Source organism: Clavelina lepadiformis, chromosome 1 (assembly GCF_947623445.1).
Source record: "Clavelina lepadiformis chromosome 1, kaClaLepa1.1, whole genome shotgun sequence".
Taxonomy (NCBI): Eukaryota; Metazoa; Chordata; class Ascidiacea; order Aplousobranchia; family Clavelinidae; genus Clavelina; species Clavelina lepadiformis.
In genome coordinates this window covers 9,136,380-9,154,122 of record NC_135240.1, presented here as the reverse complement: position 1 = coordinate 9,154,122, position 17,743 = coordinate 9,136,380, and the positions used below count along the sequence as shown (strand labels likewise).

Below are 17,743 nucleotides of genomic sequence, written 5' to 3'. Positions count from 1 at the left end.
ATGGTAGGTCAACATGGCAACGAAATCCACAAAATAGTTCCTAAGTTTAATAAATCTACACCAAATATTATAAACAACGAAACAAATACAGTATTGGGAAATGTAGAGGACATGTTTCCTATCATTGAAAACACAGATATTAACAACCATTTGTTTGAATGCCACTAATGATAAGAACTTGGGTCTTGAAAACGTTGGTGTTCTGCATTATGCAATCCATTGTATAATTAATTAAACCTAAATAAATCACGAGTTAACGAAAACTAAATCGTAACATAATGGTTTCCTGTCGTTCCGTTCTCTCCTGTTAAAAACTGTGTAGGTCCACTACCTGGTTATTGACAGAAAAGTAGCCTATGTATAGAAAAGCAACTTATTTATATGTTAACTCCCATCAAATGAACTGATCTCAGTTAGTCATGCAAGAGTAAATCAACAACTGTACGATATTACCGTACAATTCAGTGTCTCTCTTTGCTCTGATTTCTAGGACCTTTGGTACAATCCAAGCTTTATTTATGATAGCTATTCGTAGACGTTGTTTCGTATTTAGAATTCGTAACAAATAAACAGCACAATTGAACAAAACAAAAATACAAAACTTTGAATAATTTGGATTTTGATGTGTATTTCAATACGTATTTTAATACACTCTTTGAACAAATTATAAAAATTAATCTATGGGTTGCAATAAACGAATCTTTACCTTAACCTAAGCTTTCTCAAGTATATTTGCCTGTGTTTCGAAGCTTAGATATCCAAATCTGTTGGTTAGAAAATTGATCTTACGTGATGTACTATTTCTTTCGATTCTCTTTATTGATCGATTGGACGAAATATCAGACGACGTATTTTCGGTGAAAGACTAAAATTGAGGTTGGTTGGAAAAATGACACTTAGTTGGCGCTAGTACAAAGTTGCATTCCGATTTCGCTGTCGTCATTTACTATGTATCAAGTATCTATACAGAGAGCAATCCCGTTACGTCAAGATGTAAACAAGAAAAGTCGACATTCGGCAATGGGCAAGTGAAACAAAAGAAACAAGTTCCGTTTTAGTGTTGCTGTTGGTTCTAACCTAAGTAGTTCTTCAGAAACGTGACTGTACACAAGAGTCAAGAAGGTGAAGCATGTATGTCAGACATTGGAATTTTACAAGTATTTTCCGGATATCGTAACGTTTAATATTTTTTACTATTTTTAACAGGGTTAGGCAAACCGCAAAGTTTCTGCAGACTTGGACGTTTTTGTATGGTTTGAATTTTGCACGCATGTTGTAACAGTAGATATTTCTATTTGTCATCTGATTAGCAGTTTAGTGCTTTTTATCAAATAGTATAGGTTTCCATGATATAGCCTGCAGCTCAGTTTCTACAGTTTATCACAATATAGGGCAAGTTCTTTGCACAGGATTCCAACTAAACTTTTAGCTATAAGCTATATACTATAGTGGAAAGCAATAATCATGGCGACTGAACTCTCGAGATTTTTCAATACTCTGCTTGTTGCACCCTCGGACAACAGAGTATGACCGTTTTCAGCAAGATTTTCTATGCATCATGCAACCAAAAATGACCCATAGTGGAAAGTGTTGCAACTGCACGCACAAGATTCATCAACGTGCCCGCCAAACTTTTTTATCTTCACGCCGATTTATAATAAACAAACAAAGAAAAGCTGCTTGTTTAAATGCGAGGCAATAATAAATAAACAAAGAATTGAGGCTTCAGCTCACGCCATCACACTAAAGTTTGCATCTTTGCATGCACAATTTCTTGTCGAAAACTGCCATACTTTCCAGTTGAGAAAATGACAAATACGCATGCACAAAAGGTGCACTTGAAGTGGGCAATTACACAGAAATTGACTGTTTCAATCTCTTTGTGATTACGTGCAATTTGTTTTTGACAGAGTTAACATTTTGCACTAAATTCTTATTGTAAGTATTACATTGGCATGGCACAAATTTTGCCATTACATTTATTGGTGTGTTTATTTTGCGCACTGGAAGCAAGCTTTCCAATAGGGACATTAATAATTTGTTTTAAAAACTTTCTAGTCTTGGCCATGCATGCCTGTCGAAATATTGCATTTTGTGATTGTTTTTTTCCATAGTGTGCCTTGGGTGTCGCTCTAGTGGTTTAGATACATTTTGTTTGGAAAATTTTTACCTCTGAAGTCAGAACAAAATTCTTATCTGACTTTCAACTAAGTTGTAAGATATGATACTATACAATAACCGGACTACTGCGCTTGCTAAAATTGGTTTTAATAACAATATTTTATATACCTATATCATCCAATTGGAATAAATATTTCTTATGCAGGTGATGGCGCTGCTGTAATTGTAAACGTTATATAATTTGCACAATTGATGCTCAAAGAACGATTGATATACATGCAAACATGTTAACAAAACAGGAAGAATATATCTTCATGCAAGCACAAGAGATGTTTCCACAGTTAGATGCTGATGTGCTTTGCATGATATTGTCTGAGCACAAATTTCAAAGTTAGTATGCACAAGTTATTTTACGGTCATTAATGCATGTATAAGTAGTTATAAGCTGGCTTGTTAGCAGAGTGTATAAAGCACTAGATTTGCAATGGTGCAAACATGTGTTTGAAACTTGGGGATGCTATGGTTGTAATCGTCTTTGACCAAGACAGTAAAGTTGCTTGTCCTGTCTGTCCAATGGTCCTGTTGACATAGGTGGGCAGTACTGTGGTACTATAGTTCCGAATTACTGTACCGCTGTCCTTTTTCAGTACCCATACAGGTACCGTCGGTACTTTTGAAAAAAGTACTGAAACTCGGTACTTTTCACGTGATAATTTAAAAATTTTAGCAAGTATGTTTTCAAAATGTTACATGTTAATTAATAATTAATACTAATTTTAGCATCTGTTGATCTTTTTTAATCTAAAAATGTCAAGTAAAATTGCAAACGATTAACGTCTCATATGTTTTTACCTGGAGTAACCTTTACCGGGGGCATAATTGCGGCAAACCTTGCATTTGCAGCAGCATCTTTTACACAAAAAGTGACAAAGTACCGCACTACTTTTTAAAAATAGTACCGAATACCGGAACCATCGGTACATTTTTTGCCAAGTACTGCCGTACTGGTACTGTTACTGACGGTACTTTCAAAGTACCGACTGCCCACCTCTGCCTGTTGAACAGTTTCAGCAAGATCACATGTAAAATAAAGAATGATGTAAAAAGTTCATTCTTTGAAAGAAATGGGCGTAGACAAGCTTAGTAACCATGGGCTGAGAAGTGAGGATTACTGCCAAGTACAAGCTGTGCAAGGACTTACCTGAGTTTGAGTACAAAGATTCCAAGACCATATCATAAACGCTATTTACAGATTTATGATACATTTGATTTGTGATGTACCAGACTATATATTATATATACTTTGGTTTATACTCTTATTTTTTGTACTTTTCTGTGATTATTACAATCAAAATTATTGTGTAAGATTTGCACAGGATGCAGTGAATGAAACCGTGCATCTGGTTTAATTTTCATTTATATGTATGTACATTTTCAGTTGACGAAGCTCTGCAAAGTCTAATGATCTTAACACAAACCATGGAGGATGCCATAGATGAGAATGTGCCGCTACAAAATGGTAATATTTTAAGTATATAGTGATTGTATTTCATTGGCATGTTTACAATTCCTGTTTACATGGAAGTTTCATTTAATGCAGTCAATTTGCAAATATCGTACCAAAGCAAATCTGTAGTGTCAACAGTATTGTTTTGTAAACCCAGTTTTTCCCTCAATAAACCAGATTTTGCAGCACATCCATCCATGTCACAAAGTGAGGAGAGAAAACTATCAGCCACAGTACTTAAAGTCTCCACTGACTTTAATGTATACGAAAGTGTATATAACCAGGACCATGATCTTGAATACTTACCCGTCCTGAAGGAGATGATGGTTGAATCAAAGTTACCTACAAATCTCCAACCAAATGTTGTAAATAGATAGTTTAGTATCTTGTGAAGCAAACTAACTGATGTAGTTCCATTGTGATTAACTGCAGCCACTGGGTTATTTGTACTTTTCATCTTGCACTACTAATATAAAATTACGTGTTATGTTGTTAATGCTATTAAACAACATTTTTCTACAGAGCATCCATTTTAACTTTCGTTACCTTTGTCTTGACACTTTTCTTATTTTGGAAGGTTTCTTTGTTAATTTGCTGATTTTTCTGTAAAAAAATTGCACCTGGTATTTTTGAATAAAACCTAATTATTAACTTTTCTGTAAATCCTAGAATTGTGATAAGGTTCAACAATATTCTTATTTAAATTACGTTTTTGATGGTATATATTTTCTTAAATTATGCACGTTTAAATATCTACTGATCATTAAATGTAATTAAAGTTAAAATTAGAACTGTTACTAATAAGAATCATAGCAGCACTTTTATCAACATTTTTCTGCCCAGTTGCAATTGCGTTATACACAGTATTAATTGTGCTTTCAGATTAATTCAGCTTTGATCTTGCAGGGGAAACTCAATTCATTTGTAAGGCATTCACCCCTCACAATTGTGTTTTTATCAACTATCTTATGTATTCATATTAATAACAAGGCTGCAAATTTGTACGGCGAAAAATTAATAATCCCGCTCTGTAATGAATTGTTTTTAGCTTTTGGTATCGGAGTGTCAACAGCAATGTTCCCTCTAATTTTTCACGAGTCTGAGCAAACACATTAACTCTCTGAGCGGTCCTTTGGACCACTGTGAGCAACATCAGACGTGCGCACTGTGGTCATTATTATGCGTTTATTTTATTTTCAATTGAGGTTGTTGTTTTTCTTGTGCGGAGCACAGATTTTGTGTGTGCGGAGACCGTGTCAGCAGTGCGCATTTGCGCACGCGCGCAGCTTAGAGGGAACATTGGTCAACAGTCACTCACTACATAATCGTCTTTTTAGCAGAATCTGCTCACTAGTTTCTGCATTATGTATTGCGTATCTTAGCTTATTTACTTACCTGCATCTATTGTTTGTCATCAAATTTATTTTAAACCAAACTTATTTGCAGAAGCGGTTTTTGTGGGTTAAACTTACAGAGAACACTGAGCAATTGAGTGTCACTTCATAGTGTTCACTAATTTTTTGTATTTTTCCAATTTAAGGTTGAAGGAGAAGAAGAAAAAGAAGAAGAATGTGTCGGTTCAAATAAAATATGTGAAAGTCAAAAAAATTCTTCTGCTAGTTTGGATGATGAATACATTGCTACAGGTTGTGAGGAAAATGTAGATATTGGGTTTAAACCCAAGTTAAAGAAACTGTTTACTGTACTGTCATATACTACTGTTGGAAAGCTAAACGGGGTTCGTTTAAGTTTCGAAGGAGGTGGCCAGCGTGTGCCTTCCACAATAAGCAAAGTAAATTCTCACATTGTTGCAACCACTGTCTTTAATCCTTTGAAGAAGTAGGTATTGTTGTGTTTTTAAACAGCCCTATGTTGATTTTACTCATTTGAAAAAAACCTTCTAGTTTTAAATACTGCATTCTACTCAATTTTTGAAATTTAACTAATAGTTGCTTTGTGCGTGTACATACAAGGAATACTGCTAAATTTAAATTACCAGTCCAGTCCACTATTTGGTGGACTTTTTTATATGAATTAAAATAGGCCTTATCACAGTTATTATCTTCATTTTTTACACAGGCAACTTGAAAATACATCTTACCAGTCAAACGACATCAGTTTATCTTCTGAACTGGTTACTAAAGAAGATATCGAACCTTGTCCATCAATAAGAGGTTTGACCTTTTCGTTGCATTTTTGTGGTTATTGATTTGGATACCTGTTTGTTATTTCAACGTTAACATTTATGAATAGATGGCCATAAACCTGACTTTGTTCCTGAAACCGCTTTTGTGAGGACAGAAGAACTAATATCAACTGTAATTGATGTTGAAACGAAAAATGTGTTGAGCACATCCACTCCTGAATTGAATCTGAATGCAAACAAAGATTGGCAAGTAGAAGTGAACGAAACATTAAATGGAAACAATGGTTCTTTTTTTGTCGATACTGATCCACTTTTGAATCCTCCGAATCTCCAAAGAACTTGCGAAGTATTTCCCAACCTTCCATCTGTTGATAGTCTGCCCTGGATAAACATGAGACCTCACCACTCAGCAACAAATCGTGGTCGAGGGCAGACACAAAGATACCCAAACAATTCTCAAAGGTTTAGCTCATTTCCATCGCCAGTGTATTACAGACCAGTTTCATCATCAGGATATCCCCGAAATCCTCCGCCTGGTTTCAGTGGCCGTGGATCGTCATGGTCAGTGCCAGCCCCACAGAGACATTATTCTCCAAGATCATCAAGTTATCATTATGCTGGGTCTTCATTTTCACCTACACGAGCAACTAGATCTCCATCGCAACATCTTGTCCCAAAACCACGAAACGATCAGTGCCTGGAGATTTACCTTATGAGGGGGGCTCCTGGAAGTGGGAAATCAACTTTGGCAAAAAAACTTGCTGGTGATTTTATTAGCAGTTGTTGAATCAAAAGTGTAAGATAAAGTACATTTTTGCATATCGTACCTGTGTGTGTTAACCTGGTAGACTATCGCGGGGTTACACTGCAGTCTGTTGTAAAGTTGTGGTTGAGGCATTCGTGGGAAAGCAGGCATTACAATTGTGAGAATAATTGTTGTTGGTAGCAGATCACCATCTGCTTTTCATTAAAACATTTGTTGTTGGTAGTCAACAAACTAATTCCACAACTTAAACAATGGATATCTTTTGACCTCAACTTATTGTCTTAATTTTTTAATGTTAGGTAAAAATGGAGTGATTTTGAGCACAGATGATTTCTTTATGATACGAGGCATCTATTATTTTGACCCCAGTAGATTGTCGGAAGCTCATTCCTGGAACCAACGACAGGCTGAACAGTTTTTAAGCAAAGGTTAACCCAATTCTAAATTTTTCTTTATAAATTTGTCAATACAACTACTGCATACATGTATATACCTGCTAATAAGATCGTGAATAACAACATATTTGCTTCAATTCTGTTTTGAGGGCACACTATTGAGTGCTTCTATAAGTTATATTTATAACAAGAACAATAGGACATGTTGTTCTATTGCAACGTATCCAATCTAATTGACACGATGGGTAAACTTAACAGGCATGTCCCCAGTTGTAATAGACAACACAAATATTGTGGGTTGGGAAATGAGACCTTACATGATGACTGCAATCAAGTATTCATACCACATCTATATTAAAGAGCCAGATACACCGTGGAAGAGGAAAGGTAAATGATAAATAATAGAGTGTGTGAAGATGTTTTTCTACTTCATGAAAACATGCACTTTCCTTTTAATTTACTCTTATTTGTTATTTAGAAGGCAGTGTTGTTGAATATGTAGACCACGGAATGCGTAGTTTATACGGTGGGTCACACCCCGCAGAGTGACAGAGGCCAACGCTAATGTACACCTAGAGCTTGAAAGCATATTTCATTTCTTGTGTTTCAATTATGTGCACTGTTTGTTGTCTGCAGCAAGTGAACTGACGAAAAGAAATTCTCATGGAGTGCCAAAAGATTCTATCATCAATATGCTTGATAGGTGGAAAATATGTTTTATATTACTTTATGTTTGTATTATATTGTATTTGGATCACTATACTACTGTGACTACAGTGGAAGCTCGTTAACCCAACTTAAAGTTCTATAACTAGTCCTGGCAAACACCCGCTAAAATGCATGTAAATATCTTGTGCTATTTGAAGCTTACTAACTCGAATAATCTGTTGAGGCCAAATATTTTACTGGTCCTAGGGTTTAGGCTGCGCTTATTTAGCAATTTATGAGGAAGTTCCAAAATTTGTACCAATTCTGATATCAAAAAACTGCAACTCATAAGGTTCTGGCGTCCAGTCTTGACGTTTAGAATTCTTGACGTTTAGAATTTAAAACTCTACTTACAGATAAGGTTTGTGCAATTCGTTTGTTGTTTTTTTGCACATCAACTAATTCCAAGAAAAGTTGTTAACAGAAGAAATAAGCATTTTAATCTTAAAGATAAGCCTTGATTAAAATCGACAAACTAAACTATAAAATTATGCATTTATAAAGAAAAACAATTATTTCATGGAATCGTAAATTTTATAACAATTCTTTTAATTTCAATGCCGATACTCAAGAACTGTCCTATTTTTGATATCGATTACAAATAATTGTCTTATTACTACTCACTATCTTAACATTCTTCAAGAAAGTAAATCATAAAGTCGGTACAAGATGTACACTAGCTGCCATATGAACAAAACTTTACTTTTGGCGTTTAATTGATATTTGGTTTATCTTCTTGGAAATGAATGTAGGATCTGTTACATCATAACACTGGTCAACAGCCAATTTTAAACGGATATGCGATTAGGTGATTCTTGAAGGGTTTGTGATGCTGATTCCGAAAATGCCCTTATTTTGTTTCTAGCACATCAGGTTTTCGAGATATTTGCATTTTAAATTTTTAGTTGTTATGCTATAATAGCCTATTCTGGGAGAATCTTTTGCCAACCTTTTGCAAAACAAGTGGTATATTGAGCAGTTAATTCCACATGTAACTATTGCTTATAGCACTGCAGCAGAAAATTTGAAATAAACTGTTTGGTTTTCACAATGTTTGTTAATGGCAGATTTTAATCAAGTAGTAACATATACTGTTCAATAGATTTATTTGTGCCATGTTTTGATCGACTGCTATTCTGCCTTTGTTATGTCAAGAAAGTGCAAGAACAATCCCGATTGTTGTATTTGTGGTAGTTTTACAATCAAAGGCAAGCAACGAAGTATCACTTCAGATATCAAAAAGATGTACAAGTTGTACTTTGGCTGCCCATTAGGAGACCAAGACAAAAAGTGGGCACCACATCAAATATGTACAGCTTGTTCAACTGGTTTACACAATTGGCTACACAAACGAACGTCATCGATGCTTTTTGCTATTCCCATGATAACCGAAAGAACCAAAAGACAACATTTAGGACTGCTATTTTTGCCTTGTCAATGTAAAAGGGTTTAAAAGCAAATAATTCTGCTGAGTCCGAATACGAACCAGAAGAAAGTTCAAAACCAATTCTGATACGTTTAAACGACCTTATAAGAGATTTGTCTCTTTGCTAAGAAAAGTCAAAACTGCTTGCATCAAGATTAAAAGAAAACAACTTGCTTGAGAAAGATGTAGTAATAAGTCATTACAGAAAGCGAAACTTGGAGCTGGCCGCAGGATTCACAGTAGCCGAACCTCTTTGCTACTGCCACAACATTGATGACTTGTTTCAAAAATTGGGTAAAGCACACATTGTTGATGAGTGGCGACTTTTCATTGACTCTTAGAAGAGAAGTTTGAAAGCTGTGTTGTTGCACAATGGAAATATAAAACCGTCTATTCCTATAGCACATTATGTTCATCTGAAAGAATGCTATGAAAGCATTGAAGTCCTTCTGGAAGCTATTCAGTGCAATGCTTGCAAATGGAGTATTTGCGGAGTCCTCAAAGTTGTTGGCATCTTGATGTGAATGCAGGGAGGATTCACGAAACACTGCTGCTTCCTGTGTTTGTCGAACAGCCGTGCTACCAAAGAGCATTATATCAGAAGAGACTGGGCTGTAAGAGAATCGTACTTAACGGGAGTGGCTAACATCGAAAACGTTCCTCTAGTAGACCCTCAGAAAATTCTCTTGCCACCTCTTCATATCAAGCTGGTTTTGATGAAGAGTTTTGTTAAAACAATGAGAAAGTGCAATTCTAATGTGTTCGCATTTCTCTGCAAAAAGTTTCCTAGCATAAGCCAAGCAAAACTAAAAGAAAGAATCTTAGTAGGCCCTCAAATTAGAGAAGTGCTAAAGGATCCACATTTTGAAAAATCATTGCCGACGTTAGAATTTTGTGCTTGGAAGGCATTCAAGTGGTTGTGTGCAAACTTTTTAGGAAATACGAAATCGCCTTGTTTTCAGGCAGGAGTTAATGATTTACTTGAGGCTTACTGAAAAATGGGTTGCCGCATGTCCCTCAAAATGCATTTGCTGCACTTCCACTTGAACTTCTTTCCAGAAAACCTTGGTGCAGTTAGTGACGAACAAGGTGAACGATTTCACCAGGACGTTTAAGCTATGGAAGCTCGTTACCAAAGCTCGTTTTTGGAATGAGGAAATGATGGGGGACTACTGCTGGATGTTATATCGTCATGTGCAATGTTCCCTCTAATTTTTCACGAGTCTGAGCAAACACTCTAACTCCCTGAGCGATCTCTTGGACCACTGTGAACAGCATCAGACATGCGCGTGGTCGTTATTATGCGTTTATTCTATTTTCAATTCAGGTTGGATTTTTTCTCGTGCGCAGAACAGATTTTCTGTGTGCGGAGACCGTGTCAGCAGTGCGCATTTGCGCACGCGCGCAGCTTAGAGGGAACATTGGTCATGTGACAAAAGAAAGTCATATGCCAAACATTTTTAAGTGCCATGTATCATAGCTGTGTATTGTTTTAATGCTTTTTTCTGAAAACACGGATTCGATGATATCTTGAAAATGTGATGAGCAAAAGAAAAACTAAAGGCAGATTCGGAATCAGAGCAAAAAATACATCTTAAATAATATACTTGCGTTCTCGTTTAAAAAAAGAACTGAAATTTTGTTGACCTGTGATAATAATCGATAGCCTACGTCATTGCCATAGAAATTAAATTTTTGTTGAATATTGCACATAGTATTTTAGTGATACAGCATGTAAATTTAAAATCATTTCATTATCTTGTGTTCATTTCGTGCTATTTTTATTCTTTGTTTAGAATATCACTTATTAGTTTATTGCTTATCATCTCACTATGGTAATAGATTGAGGCACAACATTGACTGTGATTGCCATTTATTCGAGATTACAACAATAGTGAACATACAGTTTTGGTGTTTAATCCGTGCAATAGTGTGTTGCAGTACACCAAAGCTGAAAGGTCATTTTTTCAAATGTTGCAATTTTTACCCTATACCCATTTTATCACTTGGCATATAAAAATCTTTAAAGTAATTTACCGAGTCCTTTCAACTTCAAGTCAACGAGTTTCGACTGTAGTTCAAAGAGATATTTATTTCTTAAACAAGATGTTTGTAATGATGATGTGGTTTTCATGATGTTTCTACCAAGAATTATTATTTGCTTGTAGGTATGAAGAAAATCTCACGGTTGAGAAAGTTGTTGGAAGGGAAGCATACCAAGAATACCTGAGAAAAATAAACCCAAAAAGTCCCGCCAAGCGAAATGAGAAACAAAGTGTTAAACCTGCTTTGTCAAAAAACTTCAAGAAACTTAGTTTAAATGAAAATAATGTAAAAAGAAAACTGAGTGCAACTTCTCAAGAAAGAGCACCAAACTCGTCTACAAGTTGCAAAGCTGTGACTTCCAACAAAAACAGCGATCATCTTTCTTTTGCACCTCCTACAGCATACGGCATGAACACGGATGATCAGAAGACTCATATCAGTGACGAAGAAGATTGCACATCTTCATCATCTTCGTTTGATGAGTTGATGATGATGAATGATAAAATAAATTCTGGACTCTCCAGTGAAGTTTTGTCCGACAAAGACAGATATGAAATCGAAAATGCCTTCCGGTTAATGGAACAACGGGAAAGTGCATCCACATCCACTAATTTGTCAAACCTCACCAAAGGAAATGACTGTTCCTCAGAGCAAAAGGTTTTGCAGTTGGCACCTGTTGCAGATAGCACTAAAGACGGCAAGAATCTTTCACCAAGCCCCAATAACTTTGGTAAGGTCACTGTGCCAACCTACTGTTTTTCTTTGTGTAATGTATTGTCAATAGGGTTTTAAATTTAAAGAGTTCATTGTGTGCCTTTGTACATTGTGCTGGCAGATATACCTACTAAATTGTTATGTGTCCTTTTTTATTAGTTTTGTGCCTTTGTTTGTATTGTCAGGTAAACCGAGTAACAAAATGTCAAAGAATCAATTGAAGAACAGGAAGCTGGCGCCTGTATTTGATTGCCCAATCCTTGAAAACAAACCTGACTCTAATAATAATAACTGGAAAAAATATTTTGATGATTCCCTTTCAACTCGTTTTGTTCCACAAGGCACTGTTAACAAAGATTTCTTAATAAAAGAACGAAACACAGTGGAGACAAGGACAGAAGAAGAAGATTTTGTTTTGCTCCGTAAAGTGGAGAATAATGTAACACAAGATGTCCAAGCCAAGGTGTTCCTGGGCAATGGATTAAATTTTCATTCAGAATTTTCTGTAGACAAGCTTGATAGAATTAGTTGGGCAAAAACATTTGACAAAAGCTCTTCAACAGCTGATCTTGAAGAAACAGTAAGTCATAATCTGTCTATTTTTTATGAACATGTGTTGATAACAGAAAATGCCCTGTCATATTAGCTGGTAACTGATTTGCGACCGGTGACCAAGCTAATGAAAATTTATTTCAAATGTTCAACAAAGCAAGTTCAAATGAGCCAGTAGTATTTCCTATATTTGGCTTAATTCATATTTGAAATAGTTTCCAATATATTTTGCAGGCAGTCGATTCAGATGAGGATCTTGCCACTCTTCGACTGCTCTTCAGTGATTTGCCTCCTGAACATCTCAAAGATGTCTATCTTCGATGTGAGAAACAACTACATTTGGCGACAGATCTCATAGCAGAAGACTCTCTGTTTGGGGCAGGAAGCAACTTAAATATAGGTTTGCTGAATCATTTGTGACTCTTATGCTTTTAATTCTTACTGTTTGTCTGTATTGTTTCCTTTCAGTTCTATTGTATATCTAAGGCTATAGTATGTACACATCAACTAAATAAATATTATTCAATTTTAGATGACTATTATGATGCGCTTTGTGTGGAGGATTATATCACTTTTGGAGACACGTCAGAAAAGGAAGAACCTTCTGAGTTATCCCAGACCGGTAAGGAAGTACAGGTATCTATTTGACACCGATAATGACTTAATGTACTCTGCCTAATCAACGTTTTTGCCAATCTTAGAAGTGGCTGATAGAAACAGGGAACAGCCTTCCATTCGGTTGAAGTTGCCGGAAGAATTTTTGCGTCAGCTGATTCTAGTTTTTGGTGAAGGAGAAAGCTTGGACAGTGATGAGTTTGAAATTGATCTCGATGTTGATACAGCAAAGGCAATCTACAATGCATGGAAAACTGCCCAGAAGAAGGAATTTGTTACAGAGGTTGTATTAAAATGACTTAAAAACTGGTTTTAAATCCAAGTGGCTATGTGCTTAATTGCTGTTCTGTTTCCTTAAATGCCAGGACTCAGCTTCTGAGCACAGCACAGACGTGATACCAGTTGTCACTGAATCCGTTCCCAGGTTACGTGAGATATTTGGTACAAAAGCACCCACTTTAGATGAATATTCTCAAGACAAACAAAATCAGTGTGAGGCTGATGCAAAGCAATTGAGAGAAGATGAGGAACTTGCTAGAAAGTCAGTGTACAATTTTGATATTTTTACGATGTTAAGTTGTCCAAAGGATCAAATATTCAAATTTTCAGTTAAAATAAGTGCCACATACAGTGCCAAAAACAAGATCATACTCTAACCAAAGTTTCTTTAATATATGATAATTTTCCTGCAGGCTATGTTTATTAACATTTGGTAGAATTTTTGAACAAAACCTTTTTATGTCTTTTAGGTTACAAGAAGAGGAATATAAAACGTCTCCAATGATGACCAAACGAAGGTAATTTAAATAATTTTCAGGCTGAGCCAAAACAAAGTAGCATTAATTTTTGTGCAATACTTAGAAGCATGTTGATAGTAAGGTATGCAATTGTAACTACTGTTTACATCAGCTTGCCTGAAGAAACTACAACAACTAAAAAACTACCAACTGCAAGGCGACGAAAAATAAAGTATGTTTATTGTTCATAACCTAAGACTACAATGCTACCATTAATACATAAAAATGTTGGTTTTTCACATATTTTGTCATTTAGAAAAAACTTGTATCCATTTTATCAATACAAGGCTTTGTTTACAGGCACAAAGCTCCAAATTTATATAAGGAATCCCCATCTCGCAGTTCTAATGACAGTGGAAAGTGGTCCATTGATCGTCGTCCTCAAAAGCAAAAGTTATCACAGATTATGGCTGAAGAGCAAGCTGCGCATGCTTCAGAACAACGACAGAGTGCACAAGTATGAAACCTTGAAAGTTCAATTTTAATATGTAGTTAAAATAAAATTGCCACTGCTTTAAGATCTTAATGATTGAGTACTTTGTGTTGCTGTAAATGTCGTGGTATTTTATAATGTACCATAAAATGCCTTTATCTTGTTAGCTGAGAAAAACAAAACTCTCATCCCAACTAAAAAAAGAACAACTTCACGCCATGTTCCCCGCTGTACCGAAACACATCCTGGATGAGATGTTTGTGGTAAATTGATGCAAAAAAGCGGGATTTTTTCCTTTTATTATTTTGCTGTATCTTTTTATTATAAGACCCTTTTTTGAAACATTAAAGCTTGATATCTATCTTTGTAGTCAAACGATTGCAACCTGCAAATCACCATGGAGACAGCTGCCTGTATATTTAGTGAGGAAGAGCTCATGCTTTCTTCTAGTGATACGTCTTCCACTACTGGTGAAACATCGAAGATGCAAGAGACCAATAATTTGGGAAAATTTTCTGCATCAAGTTCTCAGAAAATGGTATTTATTGTGACTTAAGTAATATATAATTGATGGTTTATGATTTCAATGGCATATTGTGTCAGCACTACCCCGAATTCTGCGGATCAGTAAAAATGGTCGAATTCTGTTGTAGTAGCAAGCTTTGTACCAACAACTTGCACCACTTATGATATGATTCTCTACAGATCAACATTGACGCCATGGTTCCTGAAATTATAAGTGAAAAAAATACATACCAGGACTTGAGAGCTGAAGCAAAGGTCCACAGGTATATTGAAACATTGTAGGTCTGCTGACAGAACTCGTTACATGTCAAGTTATTAGGACATTTTATACAAACGTTTATGTTTGTTGTCGCCTGCGAATGCTTTTACTAAGCAATGGGTACTTAACACAAAACCACTGTTTGATGATTATATTATGAGTAACAGGCAAAACATTTCCACATCCGTCTGGTTAATTCAAATTTTAAGGCTTTGTTGTACCATGATCGTATCTTTTTCTTGGATTATGTCTTTATTAACCTAAAGATTGTCCCAAACAGGCAACAAATGCACGAATGTCAAAAGAAAGCTGCAGTTGCAACCCATCAGCATCGAGGCCCACTGGCTTCTTATTACAGAGAACAGGCCAAGATGCACATGAACAAACTACGTGAGGCAAATCAACGTGCTGCCAACATCACTTACCAGAAAATGTAAGCATTTATCTCAGACATGTATACCCAAAACACTATCTTTTTTAATTTTTTACGGCTTTGTATTCACTGAATCCTGTTATGGAAAAGTTGACTGTTGTTCATCTTCTCATATAAAATGCAGCTTACATGCTAATAGGGTACCTATTGGTTTACTAAACTTCGCGAACACATTTTTCTGTGCTTAGTCAATGCAAAATTTATCGTTGGTTTGATGCATTGTTCAACTCTGTTTGCAGGAACGAAGGGCGTTCTAAAAATGAACTTGACTTACATGGTCTGCACGTTGATGAAGCAATAGACACTCTCAAATCAGTGATTGCTGAAAAGCGCAAAGAACGCAACAAGCCACGATATTTCTTTGTCATAACGGGACGAGGTAATGTTGGATTACTGTCAATAGTTTCAGAATGTAATGTTGCCATCCAATATTGAAACATTAATAGTTGGTTATTAAGCATGATTTATTTTCTAAATACAGGTCTAAATAGTCATTTGGGTGTGCCCAAAATTAAGAATGCGGTTATGGAATTTCTGAAAATGAAGAAAATGGCACACAAGTTTGTCAATGCGGGCATGATAAAAGTTTTTCTATGAGCTTTGTTACCATTTTTAATCACAATTTACCGTTTTCTCTCAACTAAAATGTTATTGCAATATCATTATTTTTAGTGGCTATTTCTTCTCAAATGCGTCCTTGTCTTTCTTCATATAGTTATAGTGCATTCACAGCAAGCACCTGACTTGGCTGTTTTTTTATTTCTATAAAAACCTTCTTCAGTTAAGATCTGTGGCAGCGTTGTTTCTGCTATATTTACTCTTGCGATAGAAGTACCTCATAAATAGAGTGTCAGGTATTTGCTTGGTGTAGTGTGGTGCCTTACTGCCTACAAGGCTATGTTTCGCTGTCCCTGTACCCGACACATCTAAATGGTGGCAAACTTGTTCTTATGGCCATCTTGTGGGTGGTAGGGGTCACGTGCTGGGTTTATTGTCTTCGTGCCAAGACGTAGAAATTTTATTTGGGCAACTTTGTCAGCATAAATTATGTTTGCTTAGTTGTCAAACGCAGCAGAAACATTCCTTTACTTGTTTTTTTGTCGTTATTATTTCATTTTCATACAGAGATTAAAGAAGGTCTATGCAAATGCCAATTGCAGAATCACAGAGATGCATTCTTGTTAATATTTTCCTAAAATTACGCAGATGTGGATGTGTAGAGAAAGTTTTTGGCTTTGTATTTTGCCACTGTTGCCTTTTACCACAGGTGGTATCAGCTGTCCGAGCAACCATATACTGCGATTCATCATATTTATGAAAGCTAATGTAGTAGCGGCTTAGCGTTTATTGAGGAATTTCAGTTGAGCAAAATTTTGCAAAACCTGTTCTAGATATTGAATATTTTGAGTCGTAATTATCAAATTATGTTTTTAACGGCCAAACACTTGTGGCAAAATTTCTGCGTCACACCTAATCGTCAAAGTTTCTTGCACGTTTGTGATCTGAGCAACATTTCAATAATATAATCTATTTCAAAGTTTTTTGTCTGTGCTGACTACAGTGTTTGTGTTTACACAAGTCTTTGGCATCATTTTTGTCATTTGCCATTTGTGAGCAAGATTTAGAGTTGTTGTCATATTTTGTGTATTTTGCAATATTGCGATTACTGTGTAGTATTCAACAAAATCAACACACAGTTTTACAGTATGACGGGAATATACAAGAATCACTTTTTCCTGGTCATGTGTGGTTGTAATCATATAATTTTGATTGAAACAACTCGCTTGGTTGGTTGCTTTTTGGGGACTCTATCGTGAATATGTAATGCGCTGATATTTTTAAATGTTGTCATTTTTTATATTTTCCTGTATGTTGTTTTCAAACAGAGAATGCCAGAATCGCAAACCGGAACGACTCGAGTCGTTTTTTTGAAGACTTGAATTGACTTGAGTCTCTTTCAAGGAAATTACATTAAACACTTTACAAGAGTCTGCTTATTTTGAATAATCCAATTTCAGTATTTAGACACTGTAATGCGAATCTCTTATTTTTTCGAACGAATTTCTTGAAGTGTGTGGCGGCCATGGTGACACCATGCGGTGATTCTGCTGTCTTCGTTTGGACACGTGGTATTTGCTTGTTATATATATGTGTGTGTGCGTACTAGTTCTTCGGGCACACGAGATCAACAATATAAGTTGGGTTTGTAAGCGTCTCGATTGTTCAAGTAGGCTACGATCGGGACAGCTCGTGCTCACTGGGAAGAAACGCAACCTTCCTTGCTCTTCATCCGGAGTCAT

At 35.9% G+C, this 17,743-nt stretch overlaps 1 protein-coding gene and 1 long non-coding RNA gene across 2 annotated transcripts; both read left to right on the top strand.

The window, feature by feature from the left end:
- The first annotated feature begins 668 nt into the window (after positions 1-668).
- Positions 669-2,315, top strand: LOC143447248 (uncharacterized). The gene is made up of 3 exons (XR_013114059.1): positions 669-876; positions 970-1,122; positions 1,207-2,315. It is a non-coding gene; the product is annotated as an uncharacterized LOC143447248 (long non-coding RNA).
- Positions 2,316-2,326: 11 nt separating this feature from the next.
- LOC143447240 (uncharacterized) lies at positions 2,327-17,431 on the top strand. The gene is made up of 24 exons (XM_076947248.1): positions 2,327-2,511; positions 3,560-3,640; positions 3,806-3,993; positions 5,169-5,467; positions 5,708-5,802; positions 5,882-6,538; positions 6,840-6,968; positions 7,194-7,322; positions 7,572-7,638; positions 11,238-11,845; positions 12,015-12,409; positions 12,616-12,781; positions 12,914-13,003; positions 13,083-13,279; positions 13,362-13,537; positions 13,746-13,793; positions 13,906-13,965; positions 14,094-14,250; positions 14,394-14,489; positions 14,597-14,764; positions 14,932-15,014; positions 15,291-15,443; positions 15,683-15,822; positions 15,925-17,431. Exons 1-24 carry the CDS (start codon positions 2,406-2,408, stop codon positions 16,038-16,040), a joined length of 4,404 nt encoding a protein of 1,467 aa, XP_076803363.1. The 5' UTR covers positions 2,327-2,405; the 3' UTR covers positions 16,041-17,431.
- Positions 17,432-17,743: the final 312 nt, after the last annotated feature.

Coding starts and splice junctions, on each gene's coding strand:
- LOC143447240 (XM_076947248.1), top strand. CDS start 2,406: ATGTTAACAAAACAGGAAGAATATATCTTCATGCAAGCACAAGAGATG. Junction 11,846..12,014: donor ACCAAGCCCCAATAACTTTG/GTAAGGTCACTG, acceptor TTGTATTGTCAG/GTAAACCGAGTAACAAAATG. Junction 14,490..14,596: donor TCCTGGATGAGATGTTTGTG/GTAAATTGATGC, acceptor CTATCTTTGTAG/TCAAACGATTGCAACCTGCA.